The sequence below is a fragment of the Culex pipiens genome, chromosome 3 (genome assembly GCF_016801865.2).
Source record: "Culex pipiens pallens isolate TS chromosome 3, TS_CPP_V2, whole genome shotgun sequence".
Classification (NCBI taxonomy): domain Eukaryota; kingdom Metazoa; phylum Arthropoda; class Insecta; order Diptera; family Culicidae; genus Culex; species Culex pipiens.
In genome coordinates this window covers 61355682-61378968 of record NC_068939.1, presented here as the reverse complement: position 1 = coordinate 61378968, position 23287 = coordinate 61355682, and the positions used below count along the sequence as shown (strand labels likewise).

Here is a 23287-nt window from a genome sequence, read left to right as displayed (position 1 = left end):
GCCTATGGAATGTATACTTTTTTGGGCAAAAAGGGTAGAAAGTATCCCTTTGAGGGATAGTTCTGATTTTGAGTGTACATTCTACAAAACCCGTTCAAAATAAAGCATGATCAAATATTATCTCATTTCCTGAAAATTGGATAAAATGGCCTGAATGAAAGATCGAGCGAGATGTATCAATATTTCGATTTTGCTGAGTTCAGAGAATTTTTTGAGAAAAAATAATCTCTGGATCTCTGAACCCTAGTTCGAACCTTTGTTTCGCTAAATTGAAAAAAAAAATATTTGGCGTCATTTTTAGCACTTAGATTTGACCTGCTTGTATTGAAGCAACAAAATAATTGTACCAAGATTGAGACGCTCTAGGCAAATTAATTTATCTCATTCGTTCCCTAAATCGCATTTAACCAAATGAAAAATTGTTGACCCAACTGAATCAACAAGCTACACTTCGTTTCAAAAAATCGTCAATGGTTCTTTGTAGGAACGTGTCGAACGTTCAGTTTCGAACGGAAATTTGTGAACTACACACGACGTTTTTCTCTTCTCGCAAGACAACATCTTTCGTCACATCATTTTTCCTCCCCCTGTAACCGGACGTGACGATGATGAAAGCAGTGTTGTGTCTGATTTTCACACTGTGCCGCTACCAAAGCTTTGCCCAGAGTGAGTTGGTTCCCTTTGCCTTCTATAGTACCAATCGCGTGTAATTGGGCACATCGTCATCGTTCACGCTTCCCACAGATATCGTCTGCTATTACGATGGTCGTGCAGGAACCTACGCGACCCCGGTGCTGCCGGAGGCACTCCAATCGGCCAACTGTACCCACTACACGTACATCGGAATTGGGCTCACATCAAAGGGAGACCTTCGGGAGCTGAATCCTAACTTTGATTTGAAAAGTACGTATTTGCGGCGAATAACGATGGGAAAACGCTCGCAGTTTGGATCGAGAGTGATTCACCTCACACTCAAATGCAAGCGCTCGCGAACCATTCGTGAACCATCAACTGAAAATCGTTCATTGATGTGCGAAAATTCTCATCAGGGTAAAATTAAGGTTTCGTTACTCTTGTAATCTTGAAATTTTTACATTGAAAATTCCAACTCAAAACGATTTCATGCCTTCCATTTTTAATATTCTTTTCGAAATTCAGTCGTTTACGGTCCAAACTGTGATTCGCCTGTGGGTGATGAACTCGTGATGGATGTTAATTGAATTATGAGAACATAAAAGACCAAGTGTATCAATATTTGCGTTCTTTTTGTAATGGCAAATGTAGATTACGTTTCACCTTTTTATTTCTCTTTTCACTTGAATTTCATTGAAATTTCAGTTTATCTTTGATCGTTCATCTTTCTACAATGAATGAATTTTCTATGAGCTGAAAATGAGCATTCTTCGAGATTTTAGAGCCTTAAAAGGATCTCGATACCTTTTCCTAGAACTAAAAATTACCTCTAGAATTGAATTGAAAATTATTTTTCCCGTTACTTTTCAGCTGGCCTCCCGTCGTTTCTTCAGCTGCGGTCTCCCACATCGAAACTGTTGGTCCTGCTGGGGGGCATCTACGAGAGCAGTGCCACGTTTTCAACCGTAACAACACAAATTGTTTTGCCCCCATTTTACGCAAACTTTTTCGTAGCACAGACAAACGTACACTGCAGAAGTGAACTTTATTTTGCCCTAAACCGTTTAATCCATGTTTAAACCCATTTTTGATTTTATAAGAATTTACAGTGAGTCAAATATTTGCCCTCGATTTAAGTGAATTCTTTTATGAAATGAGTTACGGACAAATATTTGACTCACTGTAGGCAAAGGCCATCAAATTTTAAAGTTAGTTTAAACCTCACACTTTATTTGTTGATTTCAAAAACCGCTGCTTTCCACATATATTTTGGCAATTTACAAAATAAACGTTCGTTTGTCTGTTTGTGCCCGTATCTGCACAATGTTTCCCAATTTCCCAGCATTTTCCTACCCCCTCTTCGGTTAGTTTTTATTTCTTTACCCTCATTTTCCCCCCTCGTCACAGGCCGTTGCCGCCTCGTTGGATTCCCTCATCAATAACGTAGCCCTGTTTTTGACCCGCCACAACCTGGACGGTGTCGACGTAGACTGGCGGTACCCGGGAAGCCGCGGGGGAAAACCCAACGATAAGGTAATTACTGGGACCTCATCGGAACATTCCGGTCCTCTCGTCCTTTCGGCCCTACGGCAAAATGTTGTCAACCGAGAGAGCAAGGTGTCTCATTATTTTCCTTTTCCTAAAAACAACAACTAAACTTCCAGGCCAATTTCCAAAAGTTTCTGATCCGGCTACGGGCTCGCCTCAACATGATGAACAAGCTGCTTGCGATATCTGTTTCCCCGAACCCGGCACCGTCCGGGGTGGCTTACGATGCTACAACATTAAGCCTGTAAGTATAGGCAACTAACTAACTAACTAGGTTTGGCTTTTAACAGAGCCACACATTAAACATAAATGGTACAACGTGTACAACGAAACGATAGGCGAGGGTTGTCTCGTTGAGGATGATTTACTAATTAGATCTTAAGCCCCATAGTATCGTGCACCTAGCTCCAATTACCGGACCCTTTGATGCCTCTTTAGTGAAGTGTGCTAGAGCTTTAGTGGCTTAGATCCTAAATCTTAACTCGAAACTTGATATTACGCAGATATGCCGACATGATCAATGTGTACGCGTTCAACTTTACCGAGGGAACGGAAACCGTGACGACAAATTTGGCCCCAATGTACTCAAATTCCGCCAACCCGATTAGTGTGGTAAGTTGAAAAAAACTAATAATATTGAAATGACTTTTCAAATCGGGTATTAAATGTTGAAAATGAGCAATTCTTTCAGACTTCGATACAAATTTAAAAAAAATCCAGAATTTCGCATTTTTTTTTTATTTTGTAATTTCATACGATAATCTGTCCAATGGACAGTGTTCATGCATTATTTTGTCAAAAGAAGCCATTTATCATCATTAGTTTTTCCATACGATGCTCCTAACAATGTTGTGGACTGGTGGTCATATAAAATGTGCATGGGAATATTCAAAACATCTGGACCTTGAGAAGGGATTTTCTGATCGACTTGGTGCCTTCGGCAAAGTTCTAGGTTATGATTAATGGATGCTCGGAAATGAATTCCTGATTTTCAATTTGGCTTTTTATCATTTAAAGTTGAGATCTTGAAATGCGTGTTTTGTTAGTTTTCGAAATGTTTTAGGGGACTAAAAGAAAAATCATTTCTTTTTTTTTAGTTGAGGATGGAGCAAAAAATATGCTACCGGAGATATGGTTTCTTGAAACATATGTGATTTAAATATTTTCAAAAATATCAAAATAGTTCTGTTTTTTTTTTTCAATGGAATATCAATACAAAAGCACATTTGCAAAAATATTATAATGGACTCAATTTAGCTCCTTTTTTTACTGTGTTGTTCGGGCTGATGGTTGATGAGATACGGCCTCTTGAAGTTTAAATTTTGTGAAAAATGAGATTTGTTTAGTGTCACCAATCCGTCATTTTTTCAACAAGCGTTGTTTCGGTAACGATTGGTTTGATTTTCGATGATACAGAGAAACCTCTTTTTACGCGGTGGCGTTACGCTTTTTGGTTCGTAGATTTCTCTTAAACCATACAGTATTTTTGCAAGCTTCAAAAGCCATTTTGTAGATCTGAACAAAACCTACAAATTGCTTTTAAAACATTGCAAAAATGTTGCGTCGTTCCAGAGAAATCGACAAATTAGAAAAACGTAACCCACCGCGTAAAAAGAGGTTTCACTGTATATTAAACTTATGTGAAACTTTCTGCTTTACCTTCAAAAAAAATCAAAAAGTCTATAAATGCCAAAGTTAAATCGAGCAAGAGTAGTTAGGATATGGTTATTTAGTAGCTTTCGGGCAAAATTTTCCTAGTGAAGCATTTTGAAATGCTCAAATTTATACTTCGGTAATTCTTCAATGTGTCCTCCGATCAATTTAGCAATGAAAGGTTTTTTATTCTGTTTAGAAAATCTTTCACTTTTGAAGTAATATATGTACATGAAAAAGTTCACCGAGTATGTAGGGGAGTGTGGGGTAATTTGGACACCCTAAGGAAATTGCTCTGTTACGGGCTGTATGGATATTTTAAAGGAATGTGGATGACACCAGAGGATAATAGAGACCATATTTGATGGAAAAATGTCATTCATTTCGATAAATTTTGATGAAAAACCCATTTTTATCGCAAAAGTTAAAAGGTGTCCAAATTACCCCACATTTTTGTGTGGGGGTAATATGAACGCCCCTATGGGGTAATTTGGACATGCCTTGTGGGGTAATTTGGACATGCCTTGTGGGGTAATATGGACATACCTTGTGGGGTAATATAAACACCTTTTGTGGGGTAATTTGGACACATGTTGAAGAATAAGTTTAACATTTGATTTTTTGAGCATGTTTTTTATCCTTCAACCTGGTTTTGTAATTGCTTTATATTTTGAAGTGTTGCTCACAATATTTCATCAATGGTTTAAATAATGATTTAGTGATAGAACTATAATTCAATAGGAAGATAACAAATAGTTCAGTGTAGTATACATAATTTAATCATTAATACTGAAATGATTTAAACATTGATTCTGGATCAGGCACACTATACTTGTTTTTAGTGATTAAGGTATCGTTTATGTTTATATAAATCAATCTATATATAAAATTTATTAGCCTGAAAATATATTTTTTTTTAAATTTTACATTGCCCTCCAAAATTAAATATTATTGTAAACCAGCATAGAAATTAGAAATGTCAAAGAAATTAATAAAAAAGCAATCAACATTAGAGTCTTGTTGAACGCCAAATGTACAGTAATCAGATTTTCATTTGTTGGTTTTGTGAAAGTTCTCATTGCTCACATTCATTTTTGATTGTTTTGACATTTTAAATCCCTCTAAATTTATCAAAATCCCTTTAAAAACTCATCCCACCATGAAAGTTACTTTTTTGTTGCCTGACAGGTAGGCTTTCAGGTATGTCCAAATTACCCCACAAGCCATGTCCAAATTACCCCCATAGCATATTCTATCATAAATTGCGATTTTTGATGATAAAAATGGATAAAATGCACAATTTTTATACGTACATATCTCAGGCATCGTCCAAGCAACCCCCTTAAACATAAAATGTCCACCTTTTTGCCATATAACCCCTGCAAAACCTTATTTCCTAACCTTCAAATATTAGAATTTAAGGCAGTGCCAACCGGCCTTTGGAAACTTTTACACATTATACCAAAACTACTAAACCTATTCCAACTTTTTTGGTTTGTCCATACTCCTAGGCCATTACTAGTACTAGCCTTATCACTTAAATTGTCGTTTTCACTTTATATCTGAAGAAAACGTGATTATTAAAGGGGTGTCCAAATTACCCCCACTGTCCATATTACCCCAAACTCCCCTAATTCTGACAAATTTCATGCTACAATTAATTGAAAATTCAATTGGGTCCTAAAATGAAGCTTAGATTGCTGATATTGTTGTTTACAGCGATAAAGCTTATTTTTCTGAGTACAATGACCATTTGTACGACCACAAAGAGTTTAAAATTGATTTTTAAATCAATTTTGAAAAATTAACCTCGCGGTCCTTCTTGACAGGAAAGCTCCTACTTGACAATGACAGCTCGTTCCAAGAGGACCATAGTTGATCCATCGAAAAAATGTTGTCTTGTCAAAAAAAAAAATTGCATTAACATGAAAATAAGTTATTAGAAATGGTTTTAAATCGTGTTTTTTTACCGTTGTACATAAAAATTTACATAGGGCTTTTGTACCCAATTAAAGATATTTATAAACTATAAAATAGACAAACGGCGGTTCTTTCAAAAGACCGGCGTTTCAAAAAGAACCGCGGTTCTTTTTTTGTGAGCCATGGTTCGTTCGTTCTTTTTAGTTGAGCGGTTCGCTCTTTTTTTGCCCACCTCTACTTTTCAGCAAAAAATCCTTAAAATATGGTGTCTTCCGGAAAGTTGTTCAAAATTTAATGAAGGTTCTACTTCTGAGAATTGATAAAGGTTGGACGACTATTGGGCCCTCAACAGGCAGAAAACTGAAACATTTGCTTTTTTTCCCATACAAACTTCAAGCGATTAGAGGGAGGGGTTCCCGTGGTCAAAATGAGCTCAAATTTGAAATTGAATAGCCCCGGATTTGGACCACCCTAATGTTTATGTATAATTTATTGCCAAATAATTTTATCGAATGCCCACATAATAAATGCAAGAGATCAAAGTGAATAAAGTAGAAGTAGAAAATCAACGGTTGGTTGAAAGATACACTTTTCCTTCGAATAAGCTTGTAAATCATCAGTTGTGTGCTATCTTGTAACACCAACCATTTTGTACATTTCGAGAAAATTGTTTTTTTAAATTTGATGGTAAATATTTTCAAAACTATGAATGATAGAGTCTAACTTTTTGAAGCTGTCGGTTCGTATACTATCGCCAAACAAACGCTACAAGTTTCAACTTTTTTTATTACAAAAGAAAATTATGTAAAATTTGAAAAAAACTTGTGTCACAAGTGTGAAAAGAATTTCCTTACAAACTAAAATAAGTTAATCAATAATTTACCCACTTAATCAATATATTTTCAGAAACAAAAGATGGAATTGCTTTCACAAAATAAGTACCAACATTAATTTGCGAACAAATCCAGAAAATTCCGCATTTTCCAACAATTTGTATGACGTGTCACAAGATAGCACGATCATTTTGATGACAATTTGGTCTATGTCACATTGTGACATTGTCACAAGTTTGTATTGCAATATCTGGAAAACGCAAGTAAATTTACAAAATCGCTTTCAAGCATCTTTGAGGGTTGCTAAGTATAACAAAACGTCATCTTTAACTCATTTTCGACCTAAACGGTAGTTGTCACAAGATAGCACTCAGTCAACGAAATGGTAAAAGTTAGAGAAAAGTCAACATCATTTCAACAATCATTTCATGGAGACGCACGGTATTAGAAATTTAATTCAGTATTCCTAAAAAAGGCAAGCTTTCTACAAATATTGACCTCAACAATATTAAAAGCAACTCAAATCCAACGAAATCCCTTTTTCCAAGAATCAATTGTACCAGATAGCGCGCGCGCTTACCAACAGGAAGTTACATTTAATACCCTCCTCCCCATGTTGTGTTCACAGAACTCGTCAATCTCGAGCTGGCTCTCGACAAAGGTTAGGAAAAACAAGCTGAACCTCGTCGTCGCCACGTACGCCCGCTCCTACACCCTGGCTAACGCGGCCTCCAAGAGTGGCTTGGGGGCACCGACCCGTGGCCAAGGGTTGGCCGGAACAAACAGCAAACAACCGGGCTACCTGTCCCAGGACGAGTTTTGTGCAATCAAATCCGGTTATGGCAACACCAGCGATGCCACCACCCAGACCACCTTCTTCGCCCGGGACTCGAGCTGGGTCAGTTCGGAGACGGCCGACTCGCTGGTCCAGAAGTACTCGTACGTCATCGACAGCGGGCTGGCCGGGGTCGGCATTTACACGCTCGATTGGGACGACACCAGCGATGGCTGCGGGGCAGGCCAGTTTCCGGCCGTACAGCTGGCCAGGGACTATTTACTTTCGAGTTATTGATTTCACACCCGGTCGCCACCCAAACACTCGTGTGGTGGAAGCTAGAGAGCTAGCTAGAATAGGGGTGAAGTGACCCATGATTCAAGCAAAACAATGTAATTGGGCCAATTGTGATGTCCAAACAAATCCACTTTGGCCTATTCACAATGTTTTGCTTTAATATATGTATGAAAAAGGTAAAACACGTTCTTTCAATAAAAATTAATATATATCACATTAAAAAGTTCTCAAAACATGAAATCGAAGTTGCTACGTTGCTGAATCAAAGTCAAAACTCAGAAAATCACAGAAAAATATTTCTATGAAAAGTCCGTCCTCGGAAAAGAACTCGTCCTGGCCTCAAATGTTTTCCTCTTAAAACATCCTTTTATGAGAAAATGTAATTTTCGAGTAACGCTTTTGTGGTGGTTGGTCAACAATGTAGACCAAAAAACATATTTGCTTTTCGAGAAACAGCTGAATTCGATGGCTTTGCTTTCCAGTGGAAATCTTAAAATGGAATTCTGCCGTGGAAAATTCTACAAAATGACAATATGAATGAAGTTCTCCCGAGAAGCAAACGATTGAGGGGAAAAAAATCATTGTGAGTCAAAGCGATATTTTCATCAAGTTCTTTGAACAACTTTATCAGTGAGCTGTGATGATTGCCTCAAGGTTGATTTATTTATATTTTCGTGGAATGGTGTTTGGTGTGAAAAGTTTATTAGAAAAAAAGAGCAATATGAGAAAATTTTAGTTGTTTAGGCAAATAATTCAATATTAATTTTTCATTCCCATTATAACAAAAATACACTTTGCCCTAAACCTTCAAATATCCTTGTTTGTTTGCAGCCGGCGATGTCACGATATGTTTTGGAAATTAACTCAATGAGCATTAAATTTGACGACAGCTTTACACATCCTATAATGAGGATTTGCCTGCTGTAAAAGCGGAAGTGTATTTTCCTGGTTTTTCCCCCGAGGTAACCAAACTGGGTGTGTGTGTGTATATGTGTGAAGTTAGAACAAGCTGTGTTGTTGTCAATGATAACAGCTCGAACCACATGTCAACATGTGTGTTTGTGTGGGTTTGTTTTCCTGGATTAAGGAAGTATTCGATGGAATTGATATTGCTGTGGATAGTTGCCATCACCATATATGGATTATACTCTGATTGCATAATAAAAAAATTAATATTGCTCTACTGCCCCTGATCGCATAAATGTCCCATATGCATTTTCATCGTTTTTGAGTTATTGATGCAGTTTTGTTCAGAATCGTGTGATCTTTCAGAAAAGCCTATAACATCCAGTACTTTGTTCTAGAAATTAGGAGGAAATCCGTTTTTTTCGTGAAAACTTAACACGTAGCCTTATGTGTGGGACAAACTTTCCATGTGGTTTTCTCAGCTTGCTGTTTTTGCATATGGGACATTTATGTGAACATGGGCAGTCTATGCGTTTTTCGTGGACGTTCAGGAAGACAAATGACTCATTTAAAAAATAAAATTATTTATAATTTTCTCACCCGACTCATCATTACTCATCAGACGCTGTTCGCGTTTACGAGCACTTTTAATTTTGCGAATCACAAATAAGCTTACCCAATTTCTGATAAGGTACTTAAATTGAATGGTGTTTGAAAAGAGAAAATTATTGTAGGTAGGTTCCAAAAGCAACTGAGAAAAGAAAGTAGATATCACAGCTGGTTGACCTTTTTCCTATCCCCAGAGAAAGGTGTTTATTTATCCGACTGAGTAGTTAGCAGCCCGTTTGATGGCAGAAAATTAAGTTTTCCGAATTTAGGGCCAAACCACAAACACCCGCCCCCACGCAAACTGGTCGAAATTCCTTCAGGGACCAGTTTTTGCTCCAGCGATAATCACTAAAATAGCTTTTTGTGGGAGAAGGCCCTATCCACAAGACTTTAAACAGATTAGCCACGAGCCCACCCAAAACGGAAAACCAGCGAACCAGCTTTATGTTGGAGAACGCCTGAAGAGTTTTCATTTCCCCTCAGAAGTGAGAGTGAGAGAAAATCCCTTCGCAAATAAAAAAAATAGGAGAAGAAAAAACACAATTTACCTGTATCAACTGGATCCGACGGTTTTCAGTTTCACTGGCCAATCACGGTTGAAGGGTGGCCTGGAAAAGGGAAAGCAAACAGAAACAAACATGAGGCAAGCTGCAAAGCAATTTACTGAGATTGTGAAAATTTTGAGCGTTAGTCCTCCAAGAAAGTGGGCTTAGAGCTAGGCTTAGAGAGTTTTGTTATGTTTAACTTCGCTTAAAGACAACATTTTGGAAGCATTGGTAATTTTCGTATATTATTCAATAATTCAATAAATTTTGTATTTTCTATACTGCCCATGATCGCATAAATGTCCCATATGCATTTTCATCGTTTTTTAGTTAATGATGCAGTTTGTTTCAAAATCGTGTGCTCTTTCAGAAAAGCCTATAACATCCAGTACTTTGTTCTAGAAATCAGTAGGAAATCCAGTTTTTTCACGAAAGCTTAACACGTAGCCTTATGTGTGGGACAAACTTCAGATGCGTTTTTCTCAGCTTGCTGTTTTTGCATATGGGACATTTATGCGAACATGGGCAGTATAGGTAACACAATTTGCTACGTTGCTAAATCAAAGTCAAAACTCAGAAAATCACAGAAAAATATTTCTATGAAAAGTCCGTCGTCGGAAAAGAACTCGTGTTGGCCTCAAATGTATTCCTCTTAAAAAATCCTTTTATGAGAAAATGTAATTTTCGAGTAACGCTTTTGTGGTGGTTGGTCATTGGGTCTGGGGGTGAGATTGAGTCATACAAATTTCTGCAATCTCACCCCTATTGTCACCCCTGCTGACAGTACCGTAAATCGAGGTGATATCTAGAGTTTTTTTTGAAAAGGTCCTATAAGCTATTGTCTTTCATATGTTTATAGGACCTATTAAAAAAAACTCTAGTTATTAGAAATATAGAATTAATTTTTTTGTTGATGCAGAAGAGCCTCTTGGGAACCCTCATGGGAATTTAATTATTTGTATTTTTGTTTTGCCTTTGACTTTGACTTTTTTTGACTTTGACCTTTCCACGACCAAAGAAGCCATTTTGTGTAATTGGTACGTCTATACATGTTTCTGAACTGATTTGACAGCTGGGCACACAAAATGGTACATATCTGTATTTTGAGAACCGTAATATCAATTTTTCAATACAGTGAAACCTCTTTCTACGTGGAGGCGTTACGCTTTATATTTCGTCGATTTCTCTTAAGCCGTAGAATATTTTTGCGAGCTTCAGAGGCGTTTTGCTAATCTGAACAAAACCTACAAAAGGCTTTTAAAAGATTGTAAAAATGTTGCGTCATTCCAGAGAAATCGAAAAATCAGTAAAACGTAACGCATAGCGTAAAAAGAGGTTTCTCTGTACACATTTTTAAATGAGTTCAAACAATATTTAAAAGCCCCAAGCCCAAAATATGTCTTAAGGTTCATTTTTAAGGTAATTTTATCAAAATGCCATTTTTCCTAGATCAGTAGTGTCCCTAGGGACCATCCATAAACTACGTTAACACTTTTTAGGAGATCTCAAACCCCCCCCCCCCCCCCCACCCATCGTGGACAATTTCCATACAAATAAAATCTTTTTTTTATGGAGCGTGGAAAATCGCCAAACCCCCCACCTCCCCTAAGGTGTCCATGTGGTTTGTGAATGGTTCCCTACCAACGATTTGCACCTATTATAAGGTATAATTTATCTTTTGGTTATTTTTGTTGAGACCTTTTAAAAAATCTTGTTCAGGTGGGGCAAGTGTACCATATGGATTTAAATATGGGTCATTCCATCTGAAGCGGAACAGCATTTGAAAATTACCATCTCCGATTCTGCTCAAATTTGGCAGAGCTGTAGCTAATTTAGGTAATCTCAAATACTTAAAACTTTAAAATTCGATATCTCTGGAACGAAACATATTCCTTTCTGTCGATAAGTGATTCTTATGTAAAATTGGACGGGGAATACGATGGTGAGGTCAAATTTAAAAAATAAATAGGGCTGTTTTGAGATACGGCCATTTAAAGTTTTCAATTGCGCAATACAGGTTGAAAACATATATTATTCTAAATTTTGATCGCGGAAATCGATTCTACGTCCAATTTCCTTCAAAATTGAGTATAAGACCGACTCTCTAAGATTTGTGGTTCCTGAGTTATCGTCGTTTGAGGATAGAGGTTTCGCTCAAAAATCGCCAAAAAGACGATTTTTTGGGAGGGTACAAAATGGAGGGGGTGGTCCGATTTGGATGAAATTCGGGATTTTTGCATGTTTTGATAGTCTCAAAAGCTCTGCCAAATTTGAGCAGAATCGGAGATGGTAATTTTCAAATTTGCATTTTTTCTTGCACACTTCAGGTGGCCATATGGTAAAAATTACGAATTGCTGCAACAACATATTGTATAAATACATAAAAGTATTTACAAACTGATAAACAATTGTTTAAAAAAAATTCCATACAAATCATAGTAATATTATGAAAATATACTATTAACCATCTAAGTAATTTATTTTTTCGTATTAACGATCAAATTTGTAGTAAAATATAATTATTTTATATAAAAATTAAAGAAACGTGTCTAATACATTCTAATATGATATGTCTAAGTGATAACAGCTCAAGTGTTAGCAAATTAACATGTTGTTTCATGCATTGTTCCTCTTGCCCCACAAGTTGAGTAGAACGTACGGAAATTCTACACATAATTTTGAAATCATTTTTTACAGTACAAAACAGGATTTTTTAGAAACTTGTTCTATCAAAGTAGTCAAGACCTGGAATAAGATGATTATCAAAAAATCCGACCGATTTTTCACGTTTTCATTGAGTTTTACCAAACATTTCCTTAGTTTGTTACACTTGCCCCACATTCCCCTGCTGGGGTAGGCCACACAAGGTCCATGCACCATTTTGAAAAAAAAAATGTTTTTTCATTAGTGCATAAAAAATAGTTGCGTTGAAAATTCTAATTTTGAATTCCGGGGTGATTCATAGTTTTTCTTGTAAAAAATCAAATTTAAGATGTTAAAATTGTATTTTGACGTCCAATAGGATTATTAATATTGTTTCTGAGAAAAGAATCAATGTTTATATTTAGTTTAATTAGTTTATAAGCTTTTTAACAAAATACAAATAAATTTTAGGTAAACTTGTTAAAATGTCACAATTAAGCCAGAAAATCGTAAAAACTAGTTTTTTTTTTATAAAATTATCAATTTATGTTGCATTTTTAACAGAATTCGAAGCACGAATCATAAGTTTTCACATTTTATATGAAAATTTAATGCCTATAAATTTGAAGATATTTTTTAAATTCTATTTCAAAAACACATAATATTTATCATTTACAAACTTAGTTTACCTCCTTCTAGCGGAAAATTGTCCAACGAATCCGAAAATGCTTTCCGTTTTCCGATTCGAAATCATATTCATTGAGAAAGTTATGACACTTTTAATTAAACTATTCAAAATTTTATGAAAAATTCTTCCTGAAGTGTTCAAAGTACACTTCTCTAACATGATCAGTATGATTCCATAGCATTCCGTACGTATTAAATCACTCACCCCGTTATGCGGTACTTCAATAGTTATATTAAAAAAATGACTTTTTTTAAAGGTATTTGAAAAACCTTCCCGATGAGTAAAAAAGATTGAAGTTATAACAACCCATCAAAAGTTATGAGCCCTTAAGAATACACTATACACTTTTTATGAAGCCGGTTCTCAGATATGTTGAGGAAAGTGATGTCCGGATCCATAAAAAATGTCAAATGAAGAGTAACAATATTGCACGGAGTTTTTAGGGATTTTGTTAAATATCCCAGGAGTAAAATCGAACTTTGGAGATTTGTGAAGGCCAGCAGATAGGACATAGATAGCTGCACAAAATGGTTTTTCTTACCTCAGTTGAACCGGAAATCGACGTGCGACAAGATAGCACGATCCCGAAGAAATACTGACAAATACTTTGAATTTTATTTCTCATCACTACTCCTTAAACAGTAGCCATCGATTTCAAATGTCCGTAACATTTTCACTTCTTGTTTTATGAGCAACACAAGACATTGAGGTGATCATCTCGTTTGAGCCCACCTGAAAGCCCATAAATTTAAAAAGTCGTCATCGTTTAAGGATGTACAAGGCGATATAAAACGTCAGCTCGATGTCAAAATTGAGCGGCATTTGGCTGCTGCCGGGTAATATGGTCTCTTAAAACGTGGAGATAATTGAAATCAACTTACTTATTTATAAGCCATTTGAAACTTGCAGCCCATCGAACCGTTTTCCACTTTTAAGGTCTGAAAGTTGGTATAAAAGTTGGAATAATTTAGGGATTCCGCTCGTGTTTAGCGTAAAGCGATGGCGCAATCATCGTTATTGATCCAAACGATGCTTCCTAACTCAACTGACTGTTAATGTGGTAATTATGCAAATTATCGTCCGTTGGCGTACCAGTGTTTGATGTTTATTTGAAGATCGCCCACGATGCTATTACGGTAATTCGGTCGATGAAGAAACAACTGTTTTCTAAATTGTCCTAACTTGAAAAGGTCCCTATTCATGAGCCCATTATCATGAGTTCCAAAAACTATACTCTTCCGTTAACTGTCTAGGATAATACCCTTGAAAGATCAATCCAAATCAGCCCCTTTTATTTTGTAAGACATGTAATGTACGAACAACCGGATCGTTCATAATGCAAACTGATGGCTTTGATGTTCCGCGAAACTCGGTATTTGTGCCGTATCGTCATATAAAATGTTTTCCGTAAGTAGCATCACAAAATTGTAGGTAAAATGAGTTGATCTACGTTGGATTCCATCATTTTCAAATTCTTAGCAATGTCGAAGGGAAAAGACTCAATTCCAATTTTGCTGATGATTTAACCCATTCAGGCCTGAATTTTCAAAAAAATATTTTTTTAGTCAATGATGGGAAAATGATTCTTATGACCATACGAAAATTATAGGCTAGTTTTGGAAATTTTGATATTTGGGTCATATATGACCCATCAGGCTCGAAAGGGTTAAACCCAACTTAAGCCAGGCTACTTTACGGTGCTCAAAAAGCAAAGCAATGTCATTGCCAGCTGTGGCGTATTTCGGCAACGGTCCATGAAAAGCGTGTCCCACAGCAACCGATCCGGAACGTGACAGGTGTGCGCTTCCCGAGCAGATGAAAATAACTGAAGAATAACAAGTTTTGATACGATTTTACAAACTCATAATAACACGAGAAGATCAAAACCTGTTCAACCAAGATCTCAACATGTCATTTGGATGCCCAGATTAGCTGTTATAATAACTCAGAGGACAGAGAATTCGTACTGAAAATAACTGATATTGTTATTATTTATTCTTGTTATAACAAACCAATAACAAAAAATCATAACAAACGAATGAAAAAACATGATCGATGATAGATTTTATTCAAAACATTAAATCAGAATCAATTTGTAATGACTAAATCGACGGGTCAAGAAGATTTAATAATAAACTTTTTTATGATAACATAAGTTCTGGAGCAACACGAGAAAAGGGCGGATAAGCATTTTGACAGCTGGAACTATTTTGCAAATTCGGAGCCCTCAGGTAACTTTTTCACACAACTCGAAATGTGAAGCAATAGCTTGCCGCCTCAGCTACCTCTTAACACTGCGGGTTTCGTTTAAAAGTTACCTTTTGGCTCAGAATTTGCAAAATAGTTACAGTTGTCAAAATGCTTATGCGCCCTTTTCAAATGTTGCTCCAGAGTTGTTATCAAACTATTATTCATGGATCAATTCCACAAGAAAATTCAATAACAGTTTTTGGGATACTTGCCGATTTGTTATTGAAATGTTAGTATCCCTGTTATTACCACCTGCCCGGGTTGTAACGAGTTCCAGTACCGCGTAATGTTTGGAATAGCACGTGTGTGTATTTTCACTGCTAAAGCCTCTTTTTGGTCCTCAATCAGTGTGTTCTCGTAGGAATGATACATGGGACGTGACGGGATGGAACCGGTTGTACTTGTGGGTTAGGAAGCTCTGAATGTTTGTTTTTTACCTCAGAATTTGAAATCGTGCCGCAGAATGTATATGAATAAGTAGGGCTTAAATCTGATAAAGAAAGCTACGCTGTTTCAACGGAATGTTTGTCACAATCTGCTCATGAGATTATATTACGGTCTAGAAATAATTTAAAAACAGCGGTATGGGAAGAAATTGCTTGCTGAACTAAAACAAAAATTAAAATCTTGTATTTTTGTCAATTTTATGAAGAGCATCTCAAACGGGTTGAAACCTGAATATTTAAAAAATCTACTTGAATGCAAAATATTACAGATTCAGCGATTGAGGCAGTGGAATCCCAATTCAACTGTAACGCAAATCTTTCTGGTCAGCGGAGCGGCATAATTTTGGGTTAAAGCAAGGGTCTGCGAATCAAACGATACGATTCACTGAAAGAGTTAAAAATAGGGTTTTCGGCCAGAACGAACCTTGACTATAGAACGATGAATCATTATGGAAGCCAACAACCCAAGAATAAAAAACCCCGCCAGTTCGTAAAAACAATCAAGCTCAGGAAATTTGAGAAAGCCAATCATTGCTGTTCTCTAGTTCATTGACTGTTACTGTACACAGGTATGAATGGTTTTTGGTCAAGCCAATATGTCGAATGATGGGAAGTCGCTTGCTTGGAGATAAACTCGCTATTCAGTGGGGCTACCCAAGTGGAAAATCCCATTTTGCAATCAGTCACAGTCAAGGTCTCTTTCCCAAGGAAAGGCGAATCCGTTTCGTCTGGAGACTTTGTTGATAGCACTAAGATCGTCAAGCGAAATGAGGTTATGAGAAGTTTGACTAGAATATAATCTACAAGAGTGGCTAGACTGGACATACCAAATAACAACGTGCAACAAAATTGGACACAAACTTACGCTTCAACACGATATTCTGGAGACCTTCTAGCTTTACCATCCCAATCATTTGAGAATCCGCAACAAAAAAATGTGTTGGTCGGTGAAAACCTTCTTTTCAAATTGATGTTACTCACTTCTGACAGTTACGATGGCTTATTTTGGTAAGTTAGATGCTTATGTAAGGCTATGTATCCGTCCTGGAAAATATGATGAGTTGCTCGCTGATTAAGATTCTGACAAAGAGCCAATAAGCAATCACTAGAGAACGGTTTCTATCCAGCTCCTCAGAAAGCACACAATAAATCCGTTTCAAATTGAAATGGTAGTGATATAATGCAACCGGGTTCACTGACATTTTTCAATTATTCCATATGAATTTTAAGTGAAAATAGATTGTGAGATTATTAGCTTTACATGATGTGAAATACGAAAAATAATGCGAATGCGGTAACATTCCACAAATTAATTAAAAATGCTACATGCATAATCAGAAACATATCATTTCATCAAAGCTGATTTCATGTCACGCAATGTTGATTTGAGCTGCTTAATTTATTCAAACAAGACGCTGAATCAAACGCACGTGTGCAATTCTAGAATGCTCCTACTTTAGCTAGCAAACGTTTCAATTTGCTGATGGCACCGTGCGAATATCTTCAAATAAATCACGACCAACCTGGAGCCATTAGCCCTCATGACTCATGAACTGTGATGCTCGTGGCAGCTTCCATCACGTAAAGCGGTAAGTAGGTATTTAACGATGGATCGTAAAGTGCAGCAAGTGGGATGCAATAAATTAAATTCCAAAAGGCACATACTCGCAAACACCCACACACTCACTCATTTCAAAACCTTGCAGCCATGAATTGCGTGGAATTCGAAACGTGCCGTGAAAGCATAATGTTGGCTAATTGTCAAAATAATCCCTGAATTGAAAACCACCCTCTGAGGATCTGTCCGCGGCAGGACCTTCAAAAGGGCACACACATAGTGGAGCATGATTAATCATAATTTTCCGGTATGTTGGCATCAGCCAAGACGCATCAACCAGTTTGAAAAATATATATAGCTAATGAACTTAACAATAGATTTTAAGCAACTTTTACAAAAAATTGCAAGCAAATTTGTCAACAGCTTATTTTATCATCAAACTGTGGGTCACCTCAAATCTATTCCGTATCAGCACTCGAAATCAATTTCTGAATATACTCAAATTTGGAGAATTTGTTGATACAATCGAAACAAATGAGAGTTACAAGTTTTGAGAAAAAAAGTTTTTGTCAGTTTTTTCATTCTTCCAACAAGTTAGGCCATTGCAAATATTTTTCAAAGTTTAGTTTATTCAAAGACTCTGGACAGAGTCAAGGGACATAAACTTCAAAAAATGTTTGCAACGGCCTCAGTTCAAACATTTTGTAAACCATTAAACAATCGATTTCATTGTTTTTTTTTCGGGAAAAAAATGCAAAGCTGTTTCATTATAACTAGATTACTTTTTCAAAACAACCAATGTGCCATGGGTTTCCTACATAGATAGAACCTTTTGAAAAAAGTAAGCAAGGTAACAAATTTCAATTGTCTCCATAGAAATAAGTTCCCAGTAAATTTTTCTGGAGACGCACGGTACATTAGACATGACTAGAGCGTCTAATTTCCCGGGATTACAAAATTCCCGGGAAACGGGAAATTTTAAATTAATAGAAAATTATTCTGATTCTGGTTCTGATATATATTTTGCATCAAAATTGTATAAGACAGCAACATTTAAGGTCAAAATGAGTGCGACAATGAACTTATTGGTTGACTGCTTGTAAAAAATCATAAGAAAAAATAAATTAAATTATTAGCTCTTCAGCAATAATATATCATACAACTTCAAAGAAAATGGTTTACTTTTTTTAAGCTATCAAATCGTGAAATAAACCAAAAATATGATATGTATTTGTTTTGTTGAACAGTTTTATTTTTGTAATAAAAGTGTTTGGACAGTGAGTCAAATGAATCCATGTCTCACAAACTTCAAATTGTTTTTAAATTTGACTCCGTGACCAGTTTTAGAAACAACAAGAAATAAGTTTTTCATGACAGATATTTTCTACTGGTTTAAAAACATGAATTAATAGATAATCGATGAATTTACCTTATAAATCTTACTTCTCGTGCTTTTTCACTTGAAACATTATTTTGTTAAGTTTTCAAATATGTTGATTGAGTTTTTTAAAATTATTTGTGCATTCTTTGGGCACCTTTTAAATAATATGATGTAGTTTTTCAATGATTTTTTAAATAGCTCCATTTTTGGTACTGTTTTTGTATCATCAAAATCAAACCATCACCATTTGGTTTGGAGTGTTGTTTGTCTTTATAGCAGGGAGACGGCTGGAACCGACGTTTTCATAGTTTTAGCTAAAAAATTATCATCGGTAAAAAGTGTTTTGATTACAAAAAAAAGTTGTTATAAATTAACATCATTACACTCTCAGGCTTTTATAAATTTTCCATAAACCCAAAACTGGGCAGCGCTTGTCCGAGAGAATAATGGCCTCGAGTCGAAAGAATAGTGGCACCATTCACGGACACAGAGAACACAGCTCGAGATTGGCGAGATAATTATTCTATCGAGGTTCATTTGCAAAAAAAGTTCATCCGTCAAAACGAAAAACCAAAAGTGTCGACTACGGGAATTGAACCAGAGACCTTTGACATACTAACTCAATGACTTAACTGCCTCGGCCACCACAGCTTGGTGAACAAGGAGTGGTCAGATGTCAATGTATGACGCTTGTTGGAGATTGATTGTTTCAATTAACGAATGAACTCATTTGTTATGGTGGTTTGAGTTGGCAGCATTATTCTCTCGGTTTTGGCGCTGAGCCCTCAATAATTTTTGAGGGAACGATTCTCTCGACTCGGAATTTTGGGTGTACTAAGCCCTTTTACGCCTTTGGTAGATCCAGTGCTCTATAACATTTTCTCTTCATTATTTATGTTCATAATTTCTCGAAATTTTACTAATCTTTCATTTTCAATCAATTAATTTGTTTTATTAAAAGCCCAGCTAGTCACATTTTTTTTTGATTAATTTGTTTACCAGCGCTGGTGCCAGCGAATAATGGTACATTTTGAAATAATAATACCAGATAATACCCAACGCCAGGATGAAAAATATACAACTGATTCTTACGCTGAACAAGTAAAAACCAATCCAAATTGAAAGCATTACTTTGTTTTCTTGAGCTGTTGCAATGCGTTGCCAGAGCATTTCCCTTCTGAGATCATCCCTCGTCCTTGGAAAATAACTTTTCTTCTTGTCTGTCATCTGTTTTTAATCCATTCTGTCTGGTTGCCACACACAACTTGAGACAAGAAGCTTGAAATGCTGAAACAGCAACGATAAGCCGTAGGCGAAAGTTTTCCATCATTTTTGTTGGTTTTCCACTGGAATGCGATTAGAGCTTGCTTAATCGTAGTATCAAACAGCACAGCGTTGTTGACGGATGACGTTTTCCAGCATGACCGCGCGTGCTGACAGAGTGACGATGAGATGAGCAATAATCCCGAGAGTCCGTGGAATGCACGAATCGATTGTACCGGAAGCAGGGCACTTCGCCGAAAGGGTTGTTAAACCTAATTCATTTAGTTAAGGCAAAATGCGTTTGAATTATTCATAACAAAAGAGAAGATTTCGATGAAACTACATTCGATGAAATGACCCATGCACAACTTTAAACTGGCATGCCCTCGAGGGAGGAGTGTTTCACCGAAACGAAATTTCAAGTGGTGTGTCAGTATCGGGCGATCCGTTTGAAGCGAGTGTTTGCTTTCGTTCTCAGGAAAAACCTTCGTTTCGTCGTCACCAGCAAGCATCGGTTCCAGGAGAGTGTTATAAGATGAAAGATTTACGGCCACTTGTCAACAAGCTTTCATCTGGTTGTCACTGTCAGAGGTTTTGAGATGCTATTTTCCCTGAAAGAGGTACTCTTGGTAATGACTTTACGATAGGTTCGTGTTCGTTGACAAATAAAAAACGAAATTCAGAGCAACGTTAAAGTGGATTAAAATTTGAAGGTTTGTTTTGAAACCACCACAATCAGTTGAAAATTGAGAAAACTGATGTCATCAGATTGGAATTTAAAGGATAGTTGGTCAATCGCATAACTTTGGTGGCCACATTCAATCAAGATTGAAATTAAATTCAATTTATCTCAAAACTGCAAATTGCAATTGAAATATAATAGCTTAATTAAACCATAATTTAAATTTTGAGCTTGAACTTTTTTTGAGCTTGATGAACTTTTTTCGAACTAACCAAAATACAACTACCGGGTGCGGTGGTTTTGCAAATACGAATCAGACCAGCTTGCAGCACTGTAATGCTGAATCCATTCCAAAACAAGATCCAAATTCAAACCAAAGAGCAACAATTTGATACATTTTAGCGTGCACGTTGCTGTGCTGCATTTAAAATAGAGCTTTATTGAAGCGTATTTAATTGATGAAATCCATCGCTGCAAATGCCACCTGACTTTGGTCAGCATTCCCGTTTAGCAGCAAACCATGTGACCTTTCAATCAAATATGTTAACCCTGCATTATTGAGTGTTCGTGGATGTTTTAAAGAAGCAACATTAAGTCCGAGTTTTATGATATATTTGGAAAAAATTACAGTAATGTTCATTTCCGTCACGTTCTAGTTTGTTTTGGATGATCCGAAAACTTTTTCTCAAAGTTTGTATGGATGAGTGCAGTTCACTCCTGACACATATCGTAAGTGGGTAATTCTCTACCAACTCACACGAAATCGGGAAAAGTTGCCCCGACCCCTCTTCGATTTGCGTGAAACTTTGTCCTAAGGGGTAACTTTTGTCCCTGATCACGAATCCGAGGTCCGTTTTTTGATATCTCGTGACGGAGGGGCGGTACGACCCCTTCCATTTTTGAACATGCGAAAAAAGAGGTGTTTTTCAATAATTTGCAGCCTGAAACGGTGATGAGATAGAAATTTGGTGTCAAAGGGACTTTTATGTAAAATTAGACGCCCGATTTGATGGCGTACTCAGAATTCCGAAAAAACGTATTTTTCATCGAAAAAAACACTAAAAAAGTTTTAAAAATTCTCCCATTTTCCGTTACTCGACTGTAAAAAATTTTGGAACATGTCATTTTATGGGAAATTTAATGTACTTTTCGAATCTACATTGTCCCAGAAGGGTCATTTTTTCATTTAGAACAAAATTTTTCATTTTAAAATTTCGTGTTTTTTCTAACTTTGCAGGGTTATTTTTTAGAGTGTAACAATGTTCTACAAAGTTGTAGAGCAGACAATTACAAAAAATTTGATATATAGACATAAGGGGTTTGCTTATAAACATCACAAGTTATCGCGATTTTACGAAAAAAAGTTTTGAAAAAGTTACTTTTTGCGTTTCTCTTTGTTTCGTCGTCCGTGTCTGTCGCGGGTGACCATGAACGGCCATGATCGATGACGACCAACTTTTTTAAAACTTTTTTTCGTAAAATCGTGATAACTTGTGATGTTTATAAGCAAAACCCTTATGTATATATATTAAAATTTTTGTAATTGTCTGCTCTACAACTTTGTAGAACATTGTTACACTCTAAAAAATAACCCTGCAAAGTTAGAAAAAACACGAAATTTTAAAATGAAAAATTTTGTTCTAAATGAAAAAATGACCCTTCTGGGACAATGTAGATTCGAAAAGTACATTAAATTTCCCATAAAATGACATGTTCCAAAATTTTTTACAGTCGAGTAACGGAAAATGGGAGAATTTTTAAAACTTTTTTAGTGTTTTTTTCGATGAAAAATACGTTTTTTCGGAATTCTGAGTACGCCATCAAATCGGGCGTCTAATTTTACATAAAAGTCCCTTTGACACCAAATTTCTATCTCATCACCGTTTCAGGCTGCAAATTATTGAAAAACACCTCTTTTTTCGCATGTTCAAAAATGGAAGGGGTCGTACCGCCCCTCCGTCACGAGATATCAAAAAACGGACCTCGGATTCGTGATCAGGGACAAAAGTTACCCCTTAGGACAAAGTTTCACGCAAATCGAAGAGGGGTCGGGGCAACTGCTGTGTGAGTTGGCGGAGAATTACCCAAGTGTAATATTACAAAAGTTTTTGGTGACTTTTCATCAGTTACAAGTAAAATTAATCAAACAAGAGGATTTATTCAACGTACCAAATTTTCAACTTTCCAAAGTTTAACTTTTTTTCTGTGTATGCAATAGAGACAAACCGCCTCAATTGTCCCAGGCGCCTTCCAGATTGTAAATTGAAATGAAGTAACAATCATATAAATTGAAGCACCCCGAGAATTCAGTTTCGACCACAACGCCATAGCACGTGGGTTGGATAGATGCGACCAATGGTACGTGGTGCACGTGGATCATGCAGAAGGTAAAAAGGTTCCTGGTCTGTGGTAACACGCTGAAATAAGTTCAAACGTACCACCATACGTTCTATGCCCCATCAAAGCATCGAGGTTTGACAAATTACAAAACAAACCACACCAACAGTGAACACAGCCACCCACAAATATGTTACTGTTGTGTGTCAAACATTCCATTTCCATCGATTGTCGTTTACGTTCGATACCTGATGAATGCATTAATACGTAAATTGTGTAACGAAAACAGGCAAACAGAATGCGAAGAAACAAGATGGAAA

At 36.5% G+C, this 23287-nt stretch overlaps 2 protein-coding genes across 2 annotated transcripts in view; one reads left to right on the top strand and one right to left on the bottom strand.

Moving 5' to 3' along the window:
* LOC120414436 (G-protein coupled receptor dmsr-1) overlaps positions 1-23287 on the bottom strand; it is a 161151-nt gene that overhangs the window by 77857 nt on the left and 60007 nt on the right. Inside the window, exon 3 of the mRNA XM_039575621.2 lies at positions 9723-9782. The gene's annotated coding sequence lies outside the window, so the exon portion shown is untranslated. The remainder of the gene's footprint in view (positions 1-9722; positions 9783-23287) is intronic.
* LOC120414437 (chitotriosidase-1-like) lies at positions 510-7801 on the top strand. The gene is made up of 7 exons (XM_039575623.2): positions 510-666; positions 745-903; positions 1504-1598; positions 2041-2166; positions 2298-2425; positions 2685-2793; positions 7216-7801. Exons 1-7 carry the CDS (start codon positions 606-608, stop codon positions 7657-7659), a joined length of 1122 nt encoding a protein of 373 aa, XP_039431557.1. The 5' UTR covers positions 510-605; the 3' UTR covers positions 7660-7801.